Raw genomic sequence first — 15,632 nt, forward strand, 5'->3', positions numbered from 1 at the left:
TATAAAAGGGCAAGTCAGCACACTGTAGCCACAACAGGTTTAAAGGGTCTTAAAACATCAATAATTTTGTTGGTGGTAGAATTTTATTACATTGAACAGTACTTGAAGTAAGTGGGTTCAGAAACCTTGATGTTATAGATTTATTCTTGAAAGAGCCATTACTCTCACAGGGTTTGACTGTGCCTTAGAAGGATGTTTCTTAATGACTTGAGGGCTCCCTATGGATTATGCACGGTTTTCTTCTGCCTCCACTAAAATCTCAAATACTCTCCCCTATAGTAGCAGGCCTTTTGATTGCATGTCAGAACCAATAATAAGGGCTCTCAAACCTCTGCACTGCAAACATTCTAATTCCCTTTTTTTATATTCTCACTCACAAAAACAAGAAAAGCTGCATTAGAACTAGAAACTCCATTTTGAGTTAATTTAAATTCAATCTCATTTTCAGATTATGAAAGTTCAGTTCACAAAGATGAAATTATTTGCCTAAGGTCATATAGCTTTAAGTGTTAGAAATGAAGACAGAATGTCAACTTCTGACTCTTGTTCATTGTACCCATGCTACCTCCCCCATATCCCTTGTGTATTTTGTAAGTAACCAAGTTCTTACCTGAGCTAGGTTTTATCCAATGTTCAGGTTGGTAAAATAGCAATACAGTAATGCCAGGAGAGGTAGGCAGAGGAAGAAGAGATTTTATCAGGCGAAATGGGGTTGGGAGTAGGCTACTGGGATCCAAATACAAAGAAAAGAAGGCAGTGCTGGTAAGAGGAAAGAGAGGAGGGTACCCTAAAGAACTACCTCCAACTGTGTAACTCCCGTTTCCTCCTCATTCTCCCGGGTTTCTCATCATTGCCTTTTTGTTTTTCTTTATGCGTTCTAGTTCTTAACCTGAGATAAAATTTCTCATTCTACTGTCCTCAAGGTACAGAATACAGATATACAGGGCTCCTCTAGACAATTCAAATATATTGTAGATAGTTCAGACAAAACCTGCATCTCATTGAATTCATTTACTTCATATTTTTCCTCACTACTTTATATTTCTTTAAGAGTATTTTCATTTATTTTGTATTTTTTGTTAGTGTAAGTGGAAACAGCAATATTATATACATGATTGAAGGGGTCTTCTGTGCCACCACTAAGGTGAGGGGACCTCTGGAGACTGCCTGATAAGGTCATTAACTACCCAAAGGCAATAGCTTCCTCACCAGTGATAACTTTCCAGATCTAATAAAAATACAAAAAAAGAATTGCACTTGAGGAAGCTCTCTCATATGTTAAACTGACAGGAAAACAAAAAGACCAGCTTATGTCTAACAAGAACAAACATAGTGTGAATGATCTGCCTTTAGGACTTGGGCAGAGAAAACTAAGAATTCCTATTGGTAGAAGTAGAAAAGTGCTACCTGCACGGTTCTACCCATAGTTACTACCCTTTTTCTGTGTATCCTCCTTTGCTTTGACATTTTTGGCTTTTTAATCAACCCCATTTTCTTTTTTATATTGTGTATATCTAAGACCAGGAGATACTCAAACATGGACAAGTTGATGAATGTGCTTTTCAATGGAATAATTTTCTATTGCATCAGATTCTTGGCATAGCCTATGATTTGATCAAGACAACCCATTTCACTGTTCCTATTTTTAGTCTGTTGAACATACTGTCTCTTTTCTACTCATACTAAGCCCAGAATTAGTCACATACATATAAACATTATTCAGCTGATTCAACAATACAACAGGCTCACAGTAGTCATTCCTCCTTATGTCTCAACTCAACTAAAACACCTATAACAAGATCAGTGTTTTAGAAAAAAGACTCAGGAAACAGGGGACAGCATTGTGCCATGGTGGGTTAAGCTGCTGGCCACAGCGCCAGCACGCAATACGGGGTTCCAGTTCAAGTCTCGGCTGTTCCACTTACTCTCCAGCTCCCTGCTAATGTGCCTGGGAAAGCAGTAGAAGGTGGCCCAAGTGTTTGGGTTCCTGTGCCCATGTGGGAGACCTGGAAGAAGCTCCTGGTTCCTGGTTTTGGCCTGGCCTAGCACTGGCTGTTGTGGCCATTTGGTGAGTGAACCAGTGGATGGAAGACCTCTCTCTCTCCTTCCCTCTCTCTGTCTCTCTGTAATTCTGCCTTTCAAATAAATAAAATAATAATAAATCTTAAAAAAAAAAAAAGACTCAGGAAACACAAAAAGAACTAGAAATTGATGATTTAGGTGTCCTCAAGTTTGTTCAGTGTAAACTGATTGAATCCAGCTGTTCTTATTGACATACTCTTGGATCCATAAAGAGTGAAAACTATCAATGGCTTATCTGCTAAATTCAGATAAGACATATTGCCAAGGCTTGAAACTTTCTTACATGTAAAATGATACTGAAGGGAATAAGAAATGTTTAACACAGAACAAACAGCCAACTAGTTTTAAAAGAGCTCTTTCAAGGCAGTTCTAAGAATCAACTCTAAAATGAAAAACGTGAGAAGCCTGTTGCAAATACAGTTTCAACAATCAATATGATTGTGGATTGGGCAGTTATCTTCATGACCACTGAAAGGATCACACCCCACTTCTAAACACTGTTCATCTTTTTATTGAATATTCTGGTAAATATTTCACATTAATACAGGCTATATTTAGTAGAGCTACTATATGACAAGAAATTTACTCAATTTTTTCCTTTTAAGCATGTAAACAATTATACATGTATTTACCACCCTAAAATGTTGAAACATGTAATCAACTAATTCTCTTCTGCATACAAGTAGCATCCAGTATGTTTAGCCAAAAGCACTACGTTCATGTGATCTTAAATTGAAAATGGCTAATCTAACCAAAGAACATAATCAGGTGGATAGGAAATCAACTTGTTTTTATACAATGGGCAATCATATTTCCACTGCTAAAGCCTCAGAAAAAATATCTTAATTAGGCACATTAAAGAAAAAAATCCCCAGTGTTCTTCCAAGGTCATAGGTTTCTCAAACAGGGCTAAAGAGTAAAGACCTTCTAACTTAGTTGACATATTTGAGATGCATGTTTCCAATATGAGGTGCCCATGTGCCAGGCCAAATCTGAAAAGGGGGAGGAAAAATTGGAATTTCTAATTAGGAATATTTAGACATTTACAAAATGAATATATAAATGCAATGGCAATTCACTGTTTCTGCCTAGGAAGAATACGTATACATGAAATAAAATGTTTAGTAGCATCATTTTGAGGTTGAAAAACATTGCAACCAAGGTGGTCAGTCATGACTTTTAATATTCAAAATTGTCATTACCAACAGAATTAAAAGAATGACACAACAAATCTGAAAAACAGAAAGAGAATTAAGCCCATTTTACCTGCTGGGCATCAGTGCATTCAGCTGAATTTTGGATAACTTTTATCATAGGGTTCCAAGCAGGATCTGGGTTGTGAAGTCCATTAAACAGTGGGCCTCCTGGAACATCAGCAAGCTGAGGATGAGAGGGTATTAGAGCGCCTCCATACATGGAAATTGGCAAACCCTAAAACAGGAAAAGAAAAAAAAAAGTTTAATTCTGAAGCAATTTTAAATAATGATTCCTGTAACAGCTTAGACCTCTTTAACTTCCCCAAATTCAAATAACTCCAGAGAATCCTGTAAGTACATCATGGTAAAGTGTTGAGAAACTGAATGTTTATCAGCATAGACATTTTTCAACAAGAAAGAGGGAAAAAATACAAAAATACAACTAGACCCAATGTCAAATCATCAGCCAATTTCCCCAACTTGATGAAAATACGTAATACTCTCAATTTTCCCATATTTTAGCTTCATGAATAAGCTTGTCCTAATGAAAAGAGATTGTCTGCAGCCATAATCTAGCTTTAGGACAGACAGGAAGCTGTCAGAAAAGACAAGAAGGCATCGAACAGGACACAGCAAGCTTTTTTAGAGGGGTAGGAGCCATCTCCAAAGCTGGGGCAACAGAACACAAAGTAGCAAAACCTAAATATGAGGATAGGGACATCTTCAGGATGGTGTGAGAATGAACTACAGTAGACAACATTCTCTCATCTTGAAATTCAATGAAGATTTGACAAAGTCATGGAAAATAGAGAATTATTTCAATATAAACTTCCTTAACATGTGACTACAAAGGTTGGCAAAGTGTCAAACATGTCACAAAGATGTTTGTCAACTCACTTTGGAAAAATCCACAAAACCGCTTGCCATGGGCTGATGAAAAATGTTAGAGGGGGCTACCATTCCAGAATCATCTCTCTCCATTGGTTGATGTTGGGAGAATGTGCTTGGGTCTGATAATTGTTGATGCATTGGATGGTTCCCTATCACAGACTGAGACCAACCTGATAAGCCTTCTGGAAAAAAGAATTGAAAATATAATTTGATATTTAGATAAGACAACAAAGCATTACCACTTCATTCTTTTTTCAAACCAAATTTTATAAAAATAAATCCTCTGAAGAGAACAGCACAGAAACTACAGTCTCACTAGCGGTGGGGGGAGAGGGGAGACATGGAAAACAATGAAGTCCACAGACTATCTTGCCACTCTGAAAGAACATAAATGATTGTTACACTCTACACTGGCAAGCTGATTAATAGGGAAAGGAAGCTTGTTTGAATCTTTTTTTTTTTTTTTTTTCCCCCTGGACAGGCAGAGTGGATAGTGAGAGAGAGACAGAGAGAAAGGTCTTCCTTTTTGCTGTTGGTTCACCCTCCAATGGCCGCTGCGGCCGGTGCATCGCGCTGATCCGAAGCCAGGAGCCAGGTGCTTCTCCTGATCTCCCATGCGGGTGCAGGGCCCAAGCACTTGGGCCATCCTCCACTGCCTTCCCGGGCCATAGCAGAGAGCTGGCCTGGAAGAGGGGCAACCGGGATAGAATCCAGTGCCCCAACCGGGACTAGAACCCGGTGTGCCAGCGCCGCAAGGCGGAGGATTAGCCTGTTAAGCCACGGCGCCGGCCTTGAATCTTTTCTTTTTTTAAAAAAGATTTATTTTTACATATTTGAGAGGCAGAGTTACAGATAGTGAAAGGGAGAGTGAGAGAGAGAAAAAGTTCTTCCATTTGCTGGTTTACTCCCCAAATGGCAGCAAAAGCCAGAGCTGAGCCAATCCAAAGCCCAGTGCTTCTTCCATGTCACCCACCTGGGTACAGGGGCCAAACACTTGGACCACCTTCTACTGCTTTCCCAGGCCATCAGCAGAGAGCTGGATTGGAAGAGGAGCAGCTGGGACAGGAACCAGCATGGTGCTGCAAGTGGAGGCTTAGCCTACTACGCCACAGCGCCAGCCCCGAATCTTTTATTTCTAATCAACTCTAGACTCTTACATTGGGCTGAATTCCTCAAAGGTTTAACTACCTTTCCTTGACTGAACGTTAAACACAGAAACTAAGTTTGTTTTTGCTTTTTTAAAGGAACTGTGTTTTAATGGCAAACTCTTAGGAACTTATTTGAGATATGCATCTAGAAAGAGGGCCAAGTAACCGTACCTGACACAGCATTAACACCAAATGACCAGATTCCACTGTGTCCAACCGGAGCTACAAAACTGGTCCCCATAGGGGCTTGTGCAACAGACCCTCCTTGCCGAATCCGTGCCAGTCTCTCTGTTCCAATGGGGGGAGGTATCTTACGATCCTGACTGGCACTGCCTCCTTTGGCTTGGCCCAATGTTGGTGCAGCAGAAGTGGCTGAAAGAGGTGAAGATGATCCCGAAGAAACAGATGGAATAGGAGAGTCACCTGGTGGCAAAATATGTCTCTATTGTTTTATTACATATAAAAACTATAATAATATGAGAAACCTTGTTGGAAAGATCTACTCCAAAACATAGATTCTGTAAAGAAAAATTTCATTTTATAAAATCATTCTAATGAAAATATATAATTTCTGCAAGCATTAACCTAGAATACTTCTGTCAATAATGTGTATAAACAAATACCCCCCAAATTTTTTTCCCAAGTAAACTGAATAAAACTAGAAAGGAAAAAGGCCACATTTATTCTCACTCTAGTTCTAAATAATCTTCTCAAAACATATATTGTCACATTTTAAATTAGCTAAAATGTGGCAGTGTTTACACAGTACCTAGCTAGCATAATGTCAAGAAAACACTTGGCCCTCTATAGATATAGAGTTCTTTTCTTTTTCCTTTCTATCTCTTTTTTGCTATAAGGAAGAAAGGCTAAGCACTGAGTAAAGCATTTTAGGATTCAATTCATTGTAGCATTCACAGTTTTGTCTCTTAAAGAACCTCTCAGGTAATCTGGGCAGTTTTGCTTGTCAAAAGGGCCTCATGGTATTTAAAAATATAAAATCCTGTTCAATTAAAAATATTTTATCTGTTCTAAATATTGCAATAACAGAACAAAGGAATATTTTTTACTTATAAATATCAACAATATAGTTTCATAAAATAAGGTAAAATAAGAAATCATACCAAATCATATGTATAAATGCAGCTTCTTTTCAGATTTCAGAAATTATCTCACAACACTGTCCCCAAAGGGTCCTTTTGTAAAACTACCTCTTTTCGTGGTCCAAATCCAAATGTAAGCATTTCTGGCTTGGAAGAATAGCTTGACCCTTCTCAAGTTTTCTATCCTATAAATGACTGATGACTGTGATACAAACCTTGGGGATCTGCAAATCATTTAGCTTACAAAAGTAACAACATAGTATTCCCTGAAACAAACAGTTTAATAACTTATTCAAGACTCTTTGGGAAGAGTTCCTCCAGGATTCCTACATGAGTTTGAGGCGCTTGTCCAAGGATGGGGAGAAAAATGTTGTCTGTTGAAACTAGGAGTCCCAACAGGAGCTGGCCCTTGTAGGAAAACTCTTGTTCCTGGTATGCTGGAAAAACTTGTCAGAGGAGCAGAAGAGGAAGATGGCGAACTGCCTGATGGGTCAATGGATGGTAACCCTGAAATAAAACAGGTCCAAGACATCCAATTAGGCAAAGGTTTAAAATTGAAAGTCACCTGTTTAATTATTGGTATCAACCATCATTATTATTATTTTTAATTCCCTTTTTAAAAAGCATGTGGTTTATTTTTATAGCACAGCAAAAATAATTCACTTATTTGATATTGTAAGGCCAAATCTATTTTTTTCATACAATCCACAATACCAATACATACCACTAGATACAGAAAAATAGAGTCCAGTGTTTAGGGATGGAAGTCACCTGAAGTAATGTTCTAGATAAATCTCAAAGCTTTTCATTGGAGGTATGACTAAGTGGTACCTATCAAAAACCCATATTCCCTTCTGTGGAAAATCTCTAAATATAGCTTTTCATCATGTAACTATATTCATTTCCTATGGAAGACAAGTAACAAAGTCTCCCAATGATTGTATCCACACAAAGAAGAAAAACATACTATTAAAGATAATTTTAGTATTCTATCTGAGGCAAAAAAATATCAATAGTTGTAAACTATATCAAAATTTCTATTCAGATTATAAAAGTATGAACTTAGCAGTATTCTCAAATTCTACCATGTTCTCTGGAGAATGTATTAGACAAAGGAACAAGGGCAAAAGTGATTATAGGTGCTCATCTCAGGAAAAAGTAGTTAATATCAATAAAAAATTATCAAAATTTCTCTCAAGCAGGTCTTTTTTTTTCTTATTTTCAAATAGATTGATTTCCTCATGATTAAAAGAAATAGCTTACCATATAATCAATTCACTCTCATATAATCATCTGATGGATTTCAGTACATATATCCACAGGGCTACGTAAACATCATCACAATCAATTTTAGAACATTTCTGTCTTCTCTAAAAGAAACTTCATATCCATTGCTTGCCACTATCACTTGTCATCCCTATATCCCTACTTTTAAGTGACATTAATCTTTCCATTTAGGTAAACTGATATGTTTCAGACTTTCATTATGGTGCTGGCAACTATCACCATGTGCCTCTTTCCAAAAAAGAAAAAAAAAGTATTTTATAGTGCTAATCAGAGTAGATGTTAGCAACATCTAAAGGTAGTGACAATTCTCAATGTGGCTTTCAAAGCTGCACTAAGTAGGGGAAAAATCATTTTTAAAACAACCTTTTGGCCGGCGCCATGGCTCACTTGGCTAATCCTCCGCCTATGGCACCGGCACCATGAGTTCTAGTCACGCTTGCTCCTCTTCCAGTCCAGCTCTCTGCTGTGGCCCGGGAAGGCAGTGGAGGATGGCCCAACTGCTTGGGTCCCTGCACCTGCATGGGAGACTGGGAGGAAGCACCCGGCTCCTGGCTCTGGAGTGGCCATTAGGGGAGTGAGCCAACAGAAGGAAGACCTTTCTCTCTGTCTCTCTCTCACTGTCTATAACTCTCTCTCTGTCTCTCTCTCTCTCTCACTGTCTAACTCTGCCTGGCAAAAAATAAAAAATAAATAAAACCCAACCTTTTGTCTATATTTTTACAGTGAAATCTGTCAATCTTTTATAAAGATTACAATAGTGGCATTTTTGGTAAGTGAAACAGATGCCACATATACGTAATTAACAGCCCTACTGAGATTTAACTCACATCATACTACTCACCTATTTAAAGTTCTGCAATTCAGTGGCTTTTAGTATATTCCCATAATTGTGCAATCACTACCACAACCAATTTTAGAATATTTTCATTATCCTAAAAAGAAACCCTGCATACAACACATTGATTGCCCCATCCTCCACACTGCAATCCCTCTACCCTAGGTAAACACTAATATCTCTGTCTCTACATATTTGCCTATTCTAGAATCTTCATATAAATGGAATCAATATTTGTCTTTTGTGACTGGTGCTTTCACTTAGCAAAATGTTTTTAAAATTCATTACTCATGTTAGAACATGCATCAGTACCTCATTTCTTTCTTTCTTTTTACAGGTAGAATGGTAGAATGGACAGTATGTGTGTGTGTGTGTGAGTGAGAGAGAGAGAGAGAGAGGTCTTCCTTTACTGTTGGTTCACCCTCCAATGGCTGCTGCGGTCAGCGCGCTGCGGCCAGCGCACCGCGCTGATCCAAAGCCAGGAGCCAGGTGCTTCTCCTGGTCTCCCATGTGGGTGCAGGGCCCAAGGACCTGAGCCACCCTCCACTGCACTCCAGGGCCACAGCAGAGAGCTGCCCTGGAAGAGGGGCAACCGGGACAGAATCCGGCGCCCCGACCGGGACTAGAACCCAGTGTGCCGGCACCGCAGGCGAAGGATTAGCCTATTGAACTGCGGCGCCGGCCGGTACCTCACTTTTTATTTCCAAATTAAGAAAGTATTCTTTTATACAACAGTGCCACATTTCATTCACCAGCTGCTGGACACTGAATTGTTTCCATTTTTTGTTTATTATGAATAATGCTACTGTGAACATTTATGTACCAGTTTTTTTTTTAATATACCAGTTTTCTACAGACATATGTCTTAAGTATTCTTAGGAGTGGAATCATTGGATCACACAATTTATGTTTAATATCTACTCTTTATCTGCTTAACAAGCCATATGTATAGTAATAACATTTGTAGATATGTTTAGCTTTTTAAGGAACTGTGAACTGTTTTTCCAGATTGGTTGTTCTATTTCACTTTTTTTTAAAAAAATTTTTATAATTTTATTTATTTATTTAGACAGGCAGAGTGGATAGTGAGAGAGAGAGACAGAGAGAAAGGTCTTCCTTTTTGCCGTTGGTTCACCCTCCAATGGCCGCTGCGGACGGCGCATCTCGCTGATCCGAAGCCAGGAGCCAGGTGCTTCTCCTGGTCTCCCATGCGGGTGCAGGGCCCAAGCACTTGGGCCATCCTCCACTGCACTCCTGGGCCATAGCAGAGAGCTGGCCTGGAAGAGGGGCAACCAGGATAGAATCCGGCGCCCCGACCGGGACTAGAACCTGGTGTGCCGGCGCCGCAAGGTGGAGGATTAACCTGTTAAGCCACGGCGCCGGCCTCTATTTCACATTTCTAACAGCAGCATGTGACGACTTCAATTTGTCCACATCCATCCTCATATAAGGTACTGCTACTTCTTATCTGAAAACTATATTCATGAAAGTAAACGATAATCATGAAAGAAAAACATCAACACAAGAAACCATGAAGGCAGTTAAGAAATGAGGCTGAGTTTCTTAACCCTGGGCTTCAGAAGGAACATCAAGAACAAATGCTTTCTATCGCAGCCTGAGCACTGGCAAAGAAGCTCTTCTTTCATCGTGTGGATTCTGAAAATCTCTTCCAGTTTATCAAAATGAAAAGTTAACAACAGATGCCTAAAGGTAGGAAGGAACAAAATCCCAGAGAATATTTTAACCACAGCTGTCCTATGCAGTCTTATATTTCTGTTTGAAAGATGATATAACAGCTATGCTTTCCTGAAAAGACAAGTAAATGGAAATACATCTAAAATGAGGGCTAAGACATATCCATAGCTCACAATTAATTTTAAACAACACAGATCAGTTTATAATTAACAAAAAAGTAGCGTGGGATAGTTTTCTAACGAGAAGAGAAACACTATGTGGCAATAGTGCTTCTAAGATTCACTCTGGGTCAGCCACATTTCTAATTTGTCCTTCAGAATGGTACAGATCGAACTAAAATTTGGCTGTTAAATTCTGATTGGGCTTTTCCAAAGAGCTCCAAGCCAACACTGGCCTCAGACTGATCTGTATCTTTTCTTAATGTCTTAGCAGATAATTTCTAATTTTGAGGAATCAGCCAAATATAAGTTGGTTGCTTTGAAATAACAGCTTACAAATGACTAAATCTTTTGATATAACTGCATTTAATGAAACTAATATAGAGTACTATTAAACAATGTAAATTATGAAATGCCTAAACACTTCTTCAATTCCAATTTTTCTTTTTTGGAAAGATTTGTTTGAATTGCAGTGACAGAGAAAGGGAGAGATAGAGACAGAGATCTTCTATCTGATGGCTCACTCTCCAAAAATCTGCAACAGACAAGGCTTCATCCAGGCTGATGTCAGGAGCTAAGAACTTCATCCTGTTCTCCCAAGTGGGCAGCAGGGGCCCAAGTACTTGGACCATCTTCTGCTGCCTTTCCAGGTGCATTAGCAGGAAACTGGATCAGAAGTGGAGCAGGTTGGACTTGAACTGGCCCTCCAACATGGGATGCTGGCATTGCAAGCAGTAGTTTAACCTACTGAGCCACAATCCTGGCCCCAGAATTCCAATTTTTTAGATCTGAGAATCATAATCAGTATAATTTCTAAAAGTCTGAATTTGGAATCTTTTTTAATAGCATCATTTGACACCAATCCTAGAAAATGGACTTTCACAGACATAACTTCCTTATTAGGAGAAATAAAAGATCATACAGAATACAGAATAGCTCACTGTCTGTGAGTGATTTAGTTATGCATCCTTTTTTGTTCAATCAATAAGGGTCTTTACCACTTGAGACATGTTACAATTTCTTCCAATCATGTGGTATTAGGTTCAAAACAAATACTTTATTATTATCTTGGAAGATGAGAATAGGGTATGAGAGCCCCAAATTAACCTGTAATAGTAAATAACAACTTACCAGCAGGACTAGTAGAAACTCGTTGGGAAGGCGGTCTGAAACCAGGTGCCTTGGAGTTGTCAGGGAGCACATTTTCCAAGTGTCCAAGAACAGAGTTACCCAGGAATGCTGACTGAACAGTGAAAGAAGCATCTGCAGCAACTCGTGAGGACAATGGGCCATCTCCCCAACCCTGGTTAGCAGGCACCTGACTGCTATCAAAAAGACTACTGAAGTGATTAAAAAGTGTGGCTGGGCCAAATGCAGGGGGTAAAGACTTATTTGCTGGGTTGATGTGCATCTGAGAACCATTCATTATATTCACGGCTGAAGAAAGCTGGACAGTAGCTGGTGGACCTTGAGGTGGTGTTAAAGGTACTGGATTTGTAACAAAAATAGATTGGGGATCCTGGTGAATAGCTGCATTTGGTACCACTGAGTAAAAAGAACCTCTTGGCTGCATTCGATGAGAAACACGAGGTGCTGGTATAGTTAACTGAGGTAAATTACTTGTGTCCTGATTATCAGCAGAAACCAATCTGGGTGACGTCAAAGTCAGTGGAGCAGGTTCTGAGTTAGATACAAATGGTATTGACATTGGACTTAAATCAGACGCACTGGATGGTTGTGCCTCCTCCTGTGTGTTGCTGGAGGGAGGAGTGGGACTACTGGATGGGTGAGTTTCTGGAGCTCCTGGAGTATTGCTGGCGGAGCTACTGCAACTATTTGTAGTTGAAGATGGGGTACACAGATTTGCCATGGGCTGGTCTTGTGTGGACACCTTCTCTTTGGGGGCTGGCACAGTAGAGAGAGACTCCATCTTCTGTGAAGAAAGCTGTGCTTGAGGAGTACTTGTAGGCAGAAACGTGGTGGGAACTTGCCCACTAGTGACAGACGCGGAGGAGACAGAAGGCAGGGAACTACAAGTGCTTGTCACAGAAGAAATCACTGTTGTTGGAGGACTTGTCTTAGGCACACAGGCAAACAACTGCTTCCTGACTGATGAAGGAGTCCGGGTATTAGTCACACACAGTTGCTGACTGGCGGTAACTACAGAAGAGACAGTGATAGGACAACTAGCAGTAGTTAGTCCAGGAGACTCTGATGGTAAAACAGTCCCATTCTGGTTAGGTAGACGGTTGCTTGTATTATTATGCTTTGGAGAGCTATTTGTGTTGCTAGGATTCACAGGTCTCACTGGGAATGGTCCCCAAGTATTAGCAGAAGGTGAGAAGGTTCCTCCAAACTGGGCCATGGGTAACCGCGGATGTCGGATCTGTTGCATAGTTTGAGCAGCCAGCAAGGCAAAATGAGGGTGGGGATAAGCTAAGGGTAGAGAAACTGGGAAAGAAGAACGTACATTTGTTGCAACATTCTTACTAAGTTTATTAGCAGGCTGGAACGTAGATAATGTTGTCGCTTGTGAAGTTACAAGAGTTGGAGCACCCAAGGGAAATGTATTTTTACTGGAAGCTGTTGTGGTGCCTACTCCAGATGAGAAGTTTGCATGAATGGATTTGTTATTGGCAGGTGTTCTGATATGATTTTTAGGAATCAAGTCTTCCAGTTCCTTAGCAGGATCTTGAATAAGTGCATTGATAAGTTGAACTGCATATCTTGTTGATTCTGTACCACCCCTGGAGAAAAATAAAAACAAAGTAAGACCAAAAAGATGACCAAAAAAAACCCCAGATAACTTTAAGCATCAAATAAAATCCTTAACTGTACCATACCCAAGAAAAGTACGCTAATTATAAAATATAATTCCTGACTCAGAGCTAAAGTGCACTTTTTACAATTACCTTATTGTGATCATTCTTTCACCATTCTTATCTTTTTGTTTATCCACATCAATATGGGCCCCAGTAACATCTTGTATTGCAGTGATGTTGCATCCACCTCTTCCCATTATCCTGGATACTACCGAGGCTGGAACAGACAATTTCTTTGACCTATAAAATAAAGACTACACATGACCTTATGAAATAAAATATTTTTGAATAGAGTAAATGTTTTTATTTAGAAAGGCAATCATGAAATCTGTTCTTTATTTTAATAAAAATTTAAAAAAATAATATTTCTCAAACATTAAAGTGAAAATTAAAAGTTATTGTAAAACCTGACCTCTTTGGGGGCCAGCACTGTGGGGTAGCGGATAAAGCCACCGCCTATGGTGCCGGCATCCCATATGGGCGCCAGTTCGAGTCTCGGCTGCTCCACTTCTGATCCAGCTCTCAGCTATGGCCTGGGAAAGCAGCAGAAGATGGCCCAAGTCCTTGGGCCCTTGCACCTGCATGGGAGACCTGGAAGAGTTCCTGGCTCTTGGATTTGGATCAGTTCAACTCTGGCCACTGAGGCCATGTAGGGAGTGAACCAGAAGATGGAAGACCTTTCTCTCTGTCTCTCCCTCTCTCTGTAACTCTACTTCTCAAATAAATAAATAAATAAATCTTAAAAAAATTTAGAACTAAATATATATATATATATATATATATGTTATACATATATTAAAAAAACCCTGACCTCTCTCTCATTATTTTTTTTTTGAAAGGCAGACATAGAAAGACAAAGAGATAGACTTTCTATCTACTATTGACTGTCAAAACGCCTGCTCAGCCAAGTCAGGGCCAGGCCAAAGCCAGGAACCAGGAACTCTACCTCGGTCTCTAACATGGGTGGCAAGGCCCCAAGTAGGCCATCCTCTGTTGCCTTCCCAGGCACATTAGGAGGGACCTAGATTGGATGCAGAGTGAGCTGGGACTTAGTTTCATGCATCTGGGGGTAAACCAGCAGATATGAGATCTGTTTCTTTTTCAAATAAATACATGAAGCATTTTAGAAAGCCAATTTACAGGATGTATCAGAAACAAATATGCATATAAAATTTATATTCTGCTTTACCATATTATATATTTTGTAAGGCACTAGAATTTTAAACACTAGCTATATGCAAATTATTCATTAACTGGGGCTGGTGTTGTAGTGTAGTGGGTAAAGCCACTCCTTATGACGTCCGCATCCCATATGGGTACAGTTTGTATTCTGGCTGCTCCACTTCTGATCCAGGTCCCCAAGAACAGCCTGGGAAAAGCAGTGGAAGATGGCTCAAGTGTTTGGGCCCCTGCTACCTACATGGGAGACCTAGAAGAAGCTCCTGGCTCTGGCTTTAGCCTAGCCCAGCCTGGCCGTTGTGGTCATCTGGGAAGTGAACCAGCAGATGGAAGATCTCTGTTTCTTCCTCTCTCTCTCTGTAACTCTGACTTTCAAATAAATAAATCTTTAAATTCTACTTACCTTCTCACAACTTCTTTCCACCCATCTTCTCTTTTTTGACCCCTTTTAGGGCTAGTGAGATTCAGCTTTATGTTTGGAGAACTTAATGGCAATGACACTGACTTGTAGCTTGTTGATAAGGAATTAGAATTCACTTCACCTTCAAGTCTGAGAAGAGAGAAATATCAAGTCCAATAAAAGATAAATTATAAGACAGAAATTCAAGTGACTATTCCTTTAGGGAATTAAAATTTGGCACACTGAGGCCAGCACTATAGCCCACCAGGTTAAGCCTCTGTCTGAGACACTGGCATCCCATATTAATGCCAGTTCAAGTCCTGGCTGCTTCACTACCCATCCAGCTCCCTGCTAATGTATCTGGGAAAGCAGAAGATGGACCAAGTACTTGGGCCCGTGCCACCATGTGGGAGACTCAAATGAAGCTCCTGGCTCCTAGCTTTGGCCTGGTTCAGCCATGGCAGTTGAGGCCATTTGGGGAGTGAACCAATGGAAGAAAGATCTCCCTGTCTCTCCTTTACTCTGTAAATAAATCTTAAAAAAATAAATAAATAAAATTTGGCACATCAATGGACTAGCATTGTGGCACAGCTGGTTAAGCTGTTTGTGAGATGTGCATCCATTATCGAAGTGCTGTTTTGATTTCCTTCTACTCTTTCAATCCAGCTCCCTGCTAACACTCCTATGAAAAGCAGTAGGAGATGGCCCAAGTACTCGGGTCCCTGCCACCCACAAGGGAGACATGGACAGGGTTCATGGCTCCTAGTTTTGGCATGGCCCCGACCCAGCTGTTGTGGCCATTTAGGGAGTGAGCCAGCAGATGGAAAATCTCTTTTTTC

The 15,632-nt window shown here is 40.0% G+C and overlaps 1 protein-coding gene across 7 annotated transcripts in view; it reads right to left on the minus strand.

The window, feature by feature from the left end:
* Nucleotides 1-15,632, minus strand: part of ANKHD1 (ankyrin repeat and KH domain containing 1) — a 149,632-nt gene that overhangs the window by 4,877 nt on the left and 129,123 nt on the right. For 3 of the 7 annotated variants that reach the window (XM_062189010.1, XM_062189014.1, XM_062189008.1), the window contains 7 exons: nucleotides 14,797-14,943; nucleotides 13,305-13,454; nucleotides 11,524-13,139; nucleotides 6,748-6,924; nucleotides 5,489-5,740; nucleotides 4,176-4,351; nucleotides 3,349-3,513 (listed from right to left, as the gene is read on the minus strand). In XM_062189010.1, the coding sequence (XP_062044994.1) occupies nucleotides 3,349-3,513; nucleotides 4,176-4,351; nucleotides 5,489-5,740; nucleotides 6,748-6,924; nucleotides 11,524-13,139; nucleotides 13,305-13,454; nucleotides 14,797-14,943 (2,683 nt within the window). Of the gene's footprint in view, nucleotides 1-22; nucleotides 3,075-3,348; nucleotides 3,514-4,175; nucleotides 4,352-5,488; nucleotides 5,741-6,747; nucleotides 6,925-11,523; nucleotides 13,140-13,304; nucleotides 13,455-14,796; nucleotides 14,944-15,632 lie in introns of those variants that run through there. The other 4 variants (XM_062189013.1, XM_062189012.1, XM_062189011.1 and 1 more) reach the window with 4 other exon arrangements.

Source organism: Lepus europaeus, chromosome 4 (assembly GCF_033115175.1).
Source record: "Lepus europaeus isolate LE1 chromosome 4, mLepTim1.pri, whole genome shotgun sequence".
Taxonomy (NCBI): Eukaryota; Metazoa; Chordata; class Mammalia; order Lagomorpha; family Leporidae; genus Lepus; species Lepus europaeus.